General features: G+C 34.9%; 1 protein-coding gene across 2 annotated transcripts; it reads right to left on the reverse strand.

Moving 5' to 3' along the window:
* Nucleotides 1-3,061: 3,061 nt before the first annotated feature.
* Nucleotides 3,062-8,486, reverse strand: LOC104233930 (receptor-like protein 56). Of its 2 annotated transcripts, XM_009787390.2 has the most exons (5): nucleotides 8,000-8,486; nucleotides 7,567-7,722; nucleotides 7,311-7,463; nucleotides 6,462-6,617; nucleotides 3,062-5,082 (listed from the first exon to the last, which is right to left on the reverse strand). In XM_009787390.2, the coding sequence occupies exons 1-5, from the start codon at nucleotides 8,376-8,378 to the stop codon at nucleotides 3,248-3,250; spliced, it is 2,679 nt and encodes an 892-aa protein (XP_009785692.1). In that variant the 5' UTR covers nucleotides 8,379-8,486; the 3' UTR covers nucleotides 3,062-3,247. The 2 variants fall into 2 exon arrangements, with proteins under 2 accessions (XP_009785692.1, XP_009785693.1); XM_009787391.2 differs by lacking the exon at nucleotides 6,462-6,617.
* Between the last annotated feature and the right edge of the window lie 1,136 nt (nucleotides 8,487-9,622).

The raw sequence follows: 9,622 nt of genomic DNA on the forward strand, positions 1-9,622 counted from the left end.
CAACTCATTTACGTCGCGGACTCGGTCTACTGACCAGTGCCTTGGAGAGCACGGGGTCAACGCTATTGGAGTTAAAGTTATCCCAAAACTTGGGGAAGACCTTTTCAACCTCTGACCTGTAAAGTACTTTTTAGAAATAATTTCTGCCCTAATTAATTAAAATTAAGCCAACAGCTTTTTTTTAATGAGAATCTTATATAAATATTCAAAATAAGTTCCTAAACTATTAATCATAAACTTAACAAAACTAGTCAAGCACATATAAAAATTGAAAACCCAAATAAATAAGGTTCTTTCTCTCCAAGAATCGCACACAAGAATCTCCCTTCATATTTTTACGGGTGATTAACAATATTAGATGCAAGACGGAAAGAAAATTTCATGGAGGAGTTAGCAAACAAGGTGATTAAATACAAATATATATATACACACACACACACCAACAATTTAAGCAAAAAAAGATCTTTTTCAGTGGGTATGGTTGAAATTCATTGAAAACATATAAATGAGTCAACATACAAATTTTGAGGAAGATTAGACGTGATTTGGACTAATTTGATATCGAAATTCGTAGTTAAAATTGAGTTCAAAAAATTCTTCTACGACACATGTATCAAACAAATATCACGCATGTATATATCACACACACATGTATACATGGATATACATGTGATACACATTTGATACAAATATGATACATATGTGATATACAAATGATACTCAATATTATACACACTATTGTTTTTTCATGTTTCATCTTCTACTTTGATTTTCAATTCAAACTACCGCAAAACTCACCAAATAATTCCAATACTGAGATTCAAACTCCTTAAGATGTACCTAATCTATTCTATTTATACTCATTCAAAAGAAAATAAAGATTTGACCTTTTTTGGCTATAAATAGCTAATTGGCTAATAGTGATAATATTTAATGAATTGACCAATTTTTGTAATAAGCTACTTATAAATAGACATAGCTGGCAGTTTTCATTTTTTAATTTTTTTTAAAAAAGCGCATATTTTTATTTTTATTGAACTATTAGTGAGGTAACTAATCATACTCTATAATATATAGGGGTGCCAACGATTCAGTTCGGCCGGTTATTTTATAACATTTGTATCATACTAATTTTCCGGTTATTCTATTATGTATAACTAAAATTAGACTTTTCAAAACCTTTCAAATCATGTCGGTTACTCTTTGGTATCAGTATGGTTCGTTTAATTTTTGGTTATTTTGTTAATATCATGTAAACGTCACTAGTAGAAGTAGAATGCAATAACATACATACTTTTATAGGACTTTGTAAAACTCTCTAGATATTTTTACTGTTTAAAGGTTGATGAATTAAGAAAATATGAAAAATTGCTAGAGTATAGATCCATCAACTGTTATATAGTAGTGTAAAGAACTAAGGAAAGACAAAATATATATATATATATATAAATCACACAAGCGGAAAAACATTAACCAAGCTAGGACAAGAATAAAGTCGAAGATTAAATATTCAAAAAGATAAATATAAATCATACGAAAAGAAACATATTCAATACATTGTAGTTTGCTACTCATAGGCGGATCCAGAATTTCAAGAGGATGTGTGCACTATTGTGAAGATGCGGATTTAAAATTTATATTTGACGAGTTTAATTTTAGTATCTACCCTGTACTCACTACACTTTTGAAATTATAGGTTCAAAATTTTATTCTTTTTAAATTTTTAGTGATTTTCACGTATATATCTACACTCTGTGCCAAAAACATGACCGTCCAAAGTGGGATTTGAACCACCAATTTCATTTGTAGATGTGCACCCAATGATTATTGTACCATAGGAGTTTTTGAGCATGAGTTCACGCACATATAATTAAGTAATTTTCAAGAAATATAACATTATTATACATGGTTTAGGGTGAGGAGTACGGGTTCACGTGAACCCATACCTTAAGACTTACATACACCCATGTCTGTGCCGAAAACAAGACCGTCCAGAGTGAAATTTGAACCACCAATTTCATTCGTAGAGGTGCACTCAATGATTATTGCACCATATGAGTTTTTGAGCATGAGTTCACGCATATATAATTAAATAAATTTTCAAGAAATATAACATTATTATACATGGCTTAGGGTGAGGAGTATGGGTCCACGTGAACCCATACCCTAAGACTTAGATACGCCCCTGATAACCGCTAGAATATCTTGTGACTTGCTAGTGAATATGCTGGAAATAACTTAATTTTAATAGGAGTAACATAATCGGTTTGGGAATTAGAGATTTTGAGTTTAATTACTTGTTGGCTTGTAACCGTTTTCATAATTCCAAGGCCCAATAAAAATTTTAATGTTTTATTATTTTTAAACTTAATATATAAATATATTTTTCACATGTAAATTTATTCAATACGATTCAGTATTTTTTTGATTATTCTGATAAAACAAAAACCTACCCTAATTATCGGTACGCTTATAGGTTTATATAAAAACCTAAGATTTTATTAACAGAAACTTAAAAATCGGTTCGGTCAGTTTAATCGATTTTTAAATATCCATTGACACCCATAATAATATATCATGTTGTCCACCTCAATTTAAATGTCCTTGTGATAAGAAATCGGACTACAATTATTGTGATTATAACTTATATGTGGCTACATTACTCCCAAACACTAAGCAAAAATCAAATTACGGAGCTCTTAGATTATCTTAATTTGGTTCAGAAGTCATCTTAATCATAACAGCACTGATAATTGATCTGTCTCGATTATGATATAGTGCGTTTAACATGACATTTTCACGATTTAATAAGATCGAAACAAATTTTAGTATGCTTTTGAACTATGGTTTTACAGATAATTTAAGTTTCAGTTTTCAACTGCTAGACCTTGTCGTCTATGAAATTTAAAAATAGACGCGAAACTTTCAATTTTTTAAATAATGTCAATTATCTAAATTAACCGACTAGCAATGTTGATATCTCTTCCTTTAGCTACTAAGATGTTTCAGAAAACATTATTTGCCAATCTTAACCAAACTTTGCACACAAGTCACAACAAACTAAATGAACCTATCCAAAGTTTCTAAACCATAATAGGAGTTTGATAACACCGAAGTCAACTTCCCGTCAAACTTATGAACTCTTTCACAAAACACTGCAACTATCCCACAGTGTGTTCATCAAAGCAAGTTGAGAGTTCATATCCCACAATAAAAGATGTCAAGAAACACAAGTTTTCAAGAAGATTTAGAAAAGATGAAGCTTCTCCTTGCACAATTCAATACAAGTATCAACCTTAGCATAATATGTCCTGCGCCAATTCCTACTAAGAAGAAGAGGAGCAATGACACTCCAAAATCCCACAACATAAGCAACAGCAATGCATGAGAAGAAAAAGAAGTCACTCTCACCAATTCCTTCCTTGTCCTCTTCTTCTTCTTCTTCATGCTGCTGAGGCGGCCTCGGGAGCACACAATCATTTTCCAATGGAAGTCCACAGAGTTTCTTGTTACCTCTATAACTAGATGCTGCAAAAGTGACAAATTTGTTTCCAAACGGGATTCTTCCTGATAAATGATTGAAAGCCAAATTTAGAGTTGAAAGGGAATCAAGTTGAGCCAACCGAGGAGGGATTTTTCCCACTAGCTGGTTATAAGAAAGATCTAAACTCTCCAGTTTCATTAAGTTCCTGAAAGATTCTGGAATATGGCTAGATAGGATGTTGTGAGAAAGGTTCAATGAATGAAGGGCTGCAAGTTCTCCCAGTTGTGATGGAATTTCACCGGTAAAACGGTTCATAGATAGATCAAGTGTAGTCATTTGAGAGAGAGGGATGCCTTCGTAAGAGAGTGTATTGCCCTTGGTTGTTAAAGGAACTTTGACTCTGTAGTTAGTATATGAGGGTGATAACCACATAAAGGAATGGAGTATAACTTCAGATTCCTTTATCCACGCAGCTATGTTAACAAGGCAAGAAGGTAAAACCCCAGAGAGTAAATTTGCAGACATGTCCAAAATATGAAGCTTTTGCATCTGGCACAAAGACAATGGAATTGTCCCATGAAATCGGTTTCTTGCCAAGAGAAGTATGGCCAGATGTGGAAACCGAGGAAAATAATCTGGAATATTTCCTGACAAATAATTCCCACTAATGTCCATGACCTTCAGAACAGGAAGGTTAAACATAGCATCAGGGAGGACTCCAATAAATCCATCATTTTGAAGATGTAAATATGCAAGATTTGACATATTCGAAAATTGGGGCATAACCTCCCCATGAAAGTTGTTGTTTGAAATAACTAAATGTGCCAATGAAGTGTTATTCTGCCTTAAAGTTGGAGGAAGTTTTCCCCACAGGAAGTTGTCAGAAAGGTCCAGGACCTCTAACTTTGACAGATGGTCAAAAGATGAAGGAAGGATGCCTTCGAGGGCGTTATTTGACAGGTTAAGATAGCGTAAGTCTGGAAATAACTCGAGCAGGTTAGTGGGAAGTGTACGGCCCAAGCAATTATCTGATACATCAAGCATCAGAAGATTTGATGCTTGAAACTGAAAAGATGCAGGAATTCCACCATACAGATGGTTGCCTCTCAAAGACAACATAAGAAGTGTATTGTTATACAACAACCAGGACGGAACGTTTCCTTGAAGGGCATTATAGGACAAAGACAGGGACTTCAACTTGTGTTGTTTGGAAAGGAAAGTTGGAATTACGTGGCCATATTTCTGGTTTAGTCTAGTATTTCGTAGGTTAAGGGATACGAGTTGAAAAGATGGGACCCAAGATGGAGTTTCAGTGTCAACTATGAACTCGTTAAATGAAAGATCAATGGATTCAAGGTTGGAGAGGTTAGCAAAAGTTGAAAACAGGAGAAGTCCATCAAACCGATTGTCTGAAAGAAGGAGGGTCTCGAGTGAAGTCAGGTTGCTGCATATGGAAGAAGAAACACTCCCCTCAAAATAATTAAAAGAAAGATCTAAAGAAACCAAGGAACTCATTCCACCAAAGCATGGATCAAGTCCACCTTGGATAAGGTTATCCTGGAGATTTAACACCTGCAGGTTCCTAAGTTTACAGATTCCTGAAAAGCGTAACAAGTAGTTAATATCCAGCAGAAATTTAACATTGTTATGCAGAAAATATATACAGGTTTTGGCTCAAATTCTGGCATGACAGAAGTAAATTTCAGCAAGTTGTCCGAATAATTATTCGAAGGAAGACACCAACTATTAGCTTTGTCCAATGTTCTTGATCCGCTTTAGAGCAAAAGACAGATTAATTACATTATTGATCATCACATTTGTTTTTGCTTTTTTTTTTCTTTTTTGACAAAAAGGGGGAGGGGAGCTGAGTACCGAAAAAAGAAAAAAAAAAGAGCAGGTCAGTTTTCAACTCAACAATTAGGTTTTTACCTTCAACCTTTTGAATCAGGAAATTGAACTAAAATTTGTAGATATTCTCCACCAAAAAAGGATTGTCAGTCACACTAAAGATGCAAAATGTTGATTCTACCATTTGGGCAGACTGTGAGTCCGAGACCAGAACTTCACTAGACAAAAAGGCACATCAGAAATTAAAACGCTCTTTGCACGAAAGACTGCAAAATTAAAATATGATATCAACGAGCAAAAGAGTTGACAACAACAACAACCACCCTGTATAATCCCACTTAGTGGGGTCTGGGGAGGGTAGTGTGTACGCAGACCTTACCCCTACTCTGGGGTAGAGAGGCTGTTTCCAAATAGACCCTCGGCATCCTTCCCTCCAAGAACTTCCAACCTTGCTCTCTTGGGTAGACTCGAACTCACAACCTCTTGGTTGGAAGTGGAGGTTGCTTACCATCAGAACAACCCCTCTTGACTCGAGCAAAAGAGTTGACACTAGAGACTAATATGTCCCAATTAAGTTGATTAAATTCAGGGCATGTTAGAACATGAAAATAACTGCAATTCTGATGATTCAAACAGAATATTGGAAGAGTCATCGACAAGAAGTTGTTTTTTTCGCAAGGGAAAATAAGAATAGCATATTTAGAAAACAATAATACTAGGCTTCTTTATCAAAAAAAAAATAAAATTACTAGGCTTTTCAAATCCAAAAGTTGCCCTAGCAATGGATGAATAACAAATGGAAAAAAGGGTAGCCCGGTGCACTAAGCTTCCGCTATACGCAGAGTGCGGGGAAGGGCCGGACCACAAAGATCTACCGTATGCAGCCTTACATTTCTGTAACAACAAATGGAAAGCATAGTAGAAACTTTTGTCAAAGTTTTTTTCATCCTAGAACCAGGCGTAGAACATTTCTATTGAGGACTTCATCAGAAGATCATAAACCTGACAGAGAACCATGTCTCATAGATAGAAAAGACATGCTAGTGCTGATGCCTGCTCAGTGAATTCCATTTCATCATTGAACTGAAAGTAAAGGAATTGAAAGAAATTTTAAAAATTTCAGCATTACCCGAAACGAAACCAGGTGAACCCCCGATATTATTATGTGAAATATCTAAACTTTCGAGCAGCGAGTGCTTTTCAAATAGGCAGGATGGTACGCTTCCATCATCCAGAAAATTATAACTCAAATCCAACCTTTTGAGATTCCGCAGTCTACATAAAGCTGCATGCAAGAAATACATGAAGCAATATGAGGGTTGTTTTTTGTCAAGTTCACTAGTCAGAGTAAAACCGAGTTTCGTATATATAGGAAAATTCTGAAAACTCGACACAGTGGATAAATTATTTGTGCCTTGCTTTATGCTGGCATGAAGATTGTTAGGGAAAATTGGGAAATCTACAGGCTAGAACTTCACTTGTACCATGTTTATTATGTATTTTTATCGGAAAAAAATTCTCAGGCTTATGGAAGGTTCCATAACTCACTCCTGTCCAGTTTAAGAAATTTGAGTAGGTCAAGGTTGGAGTTAGCCAACCAAGAAAATAGTTCATCCTTGCAGTCTTCATCTGATGACACAAGTTCCCTTCCTGGTGACATGTATTTCATTTATACAAGCTATATTTAGTTAATGAGAATCATGTCATTGACTTCAACATTGTAGTCAGTTCATATGTGTTTCATACACACTCACTAAGAAATGCTTTAATAAAAGAGTATTGAGCGAGAAGATGGCAGTTGAGGAGAGCAAATGAGAGGGTCTACCACCAATTAACAGTTTGTTCAGCTGGAGGCAACCATTTATACATGGAAATACTAATATTAAAAGATGTTCTCACAATAGGAAAATCAAAATGACAATGACAATTTGAAGAAGATCAGCGCATGTAACAACAGGAAATATCCAACTTAAATTACCTGATAGAATGTGATTGGAATTCTTGAGGTTATTCCTGGACAAGTCAAGGCTTTCAAGGTATGGAAGATCATTGAATAGGCAATGTGGCATACTATCATCCATAAGATTATTGTTGCTTAGATCCAATCTCCGGATATTCTTTAGTCCACACACTGATACATGAATTCATTAAAATGTGTTACAACGAAACCAAGGTAAAAACTTTGATGTACCATCTACGATTGATTAAGAATCTACAACTGAGAAAAAACAAACCTCTGAGAAGTGGTAAAGAGGAACTAGGATAAACCCCTGAAAGGTACAGCTGTTCTAGAGATGTGAGGCTACATACTTGAAAATGAGGCAGAGCATCACCATTTAAAGGGTTGAAACTTAGATCCAATTCCTTCAGGTTGTGCAATTTGCATAATGCTGCAAGTTTAAGTTGTTAAAAAGTGATACTCCAACATGCGAAGAAGTGAAGGAGATCAGGGCCATGGGTGCAGAATCTTTTAAAAAAACAACAAATCTTAGAGATCTAAGGATTCAAGGGGAAGTGCTCATTGTGTTAAACAAATATTAACAGCAGTAAGCGTTTGTACAAATTATACTACTACATACTGAGGGAGATAAGCTGTAGCATCATGTAGGTTTGATCAAATGAAACATGAATACAGGTAATGAACGCACTTTTTGGTCAAAAGAATACCTTCTGGCATGATCCAGTTGCCAATAGCATTGCCAGATACATACAGAGACTGAAGATGCGTGAAACGAGTCAACAAGTTTGCATCAGGATTCCATATTCCAAGTCCAAGTTGTCTTTTATTGGTAAGAAAAATATCAAGAACACGCGAATCATTGTTCGGATCACTGCCACAAAAAATACCAGCCCATGCACAATAGTCTTCTCCAACCCATTCATTAATTAAAGCAGAGCCATTGGGATAGTTAAGGGAATCCCTCAGCTCTAAAAGTGCCCTTTTTTCCTCTTCCACTAATTTTCCATTGCAACCCAAGAAATTCAAGCACAGCAGTATCCAGCATGTCCCTAGAAGCTGAAGCATAGGACACAACCCCCCAGCCATTGTACTGTCACTAAATTTGCCCTTTGTTAAATGTAGGCATTACAGCCATGAGTCAACACCAAATTAAAGATTTTGAAGTCACCAGATGATCATAGACCTTAGGTACATCAGTAATTGAGCATTTGCTGTTTTCCAAGATATACCAGTGACCTTTATATTTAGACGTTAAGATATGCCAAGTTTTTCAAAGATATGACAGTGACCATTTTAGACTTTTAGATATGCCAAGTCAAGCAGGCCAATCCTTACTTTGTCCAACAAATGCTGCCGCCTTGCTGGAATTTTGGTCCTGACTTCTAAAATCAACTATTCATATCATCTTTTAATTAAACGTTCTATACAGGGCAGTGTCAACCGGTGCGCACCTCCACTGTTCCGTCAAGTATATTTATCCTCCCACCAATACAGATACCACTTAAGCACATGGAAAAAAGATCAATTACCATTCTCATCATCTTACAGTCATCAATCTAAATAATGTTAATGATCATCTTACAGAGGCTGGCAAAACTATTTGCCTAATAAAAATTAATTAGCTAGGCAGGCTGCAGCATCATAAAGAACTAAGTTGATCACCTTTAATTTGTGCCTACAGGCTCAATGATCAAAATATATTATTCAGCATATTAGTTGTTCACTTGTTGGTTTGCTCTGAGTATTTCTGATACACAAACTCTGAAATTCAATCATGGTGGACGTAAATAAAAGGATAAACTAATTCTCAAAATGCTGGACAAGCATTTTTGTCTTAACTTCAAGGTAAAACACAACTAGAGTTCAAGATTCGGATTCAATCGATCAAGTGCGTCTCGAGCAGGAGCAAAATTGGAGTTAATTACTCAAATGGTCACTCAATTATTCCAAATTATCTCCTAAAGACTAAAGTCACTTTTCTTTCGTTTGTAACAACAAAGTCACTGAACTATGTCTATTGCACTCAGAAGGTCACTCAACTAGATTTTTCAAATTTTGGATTGCCAAATACCTATTTTACCCTCTAAATTATAAACATTTATCTTCTTTTTTTAAAAAAAACTTTTTAGTATTAACAACAAAAATTAAAAAATTTATTTACACAATTCAGAATGAAAGAAAATAAAGGTTGTAAAATATATATTGCATGCACGTAATATAAAATAATTATTTAAATAAAGGTATTTTTATAATATACATTATATATTCTTGAAAATTATGCTCAATTATATTATATATATTCCATGCACGACTTAACATAACATATTTTA

This window comes from Nicotiana sylvestris, chromosome 1 (assembly GCF_000393655.2).
Source record: "Nicotiana sylvestris chromosome 1, ASM39365v2, whole genome shotgun sequence".
NCBI lineage: Eukaryota > Viridiplantae > Streptophyta > Magnoliopsida > Solanales > Solanaceae > Nicotiana > Nicotiana sylvestris.

Excerpts from the sequence above, each read along its gene's own strand:
- LOC104233930 (XM_009787390.2), bottom strand. The coding sequence starts at position 8,378 with ATGGCTGGGGGGTTGTGTCCTATGCTTCAGCTTCTAGGGACATGCTGG. Across the intron at positions 6,618-7,310 it reads TTCCAATCACATTCTATCAG|CTTTATGTAGACTGCGGAAT; the intron begins GTAATTTAAGTT and ends TCTTGCATGCAG. Across the intron at positions 5,083-6,461 it reads TTCACCTGGTTTCGTTTCGG|GAATCTGTAAACTTAGGAAC; the intron begins GTAATGCTGAAA and ends TACGCTTTTCAG.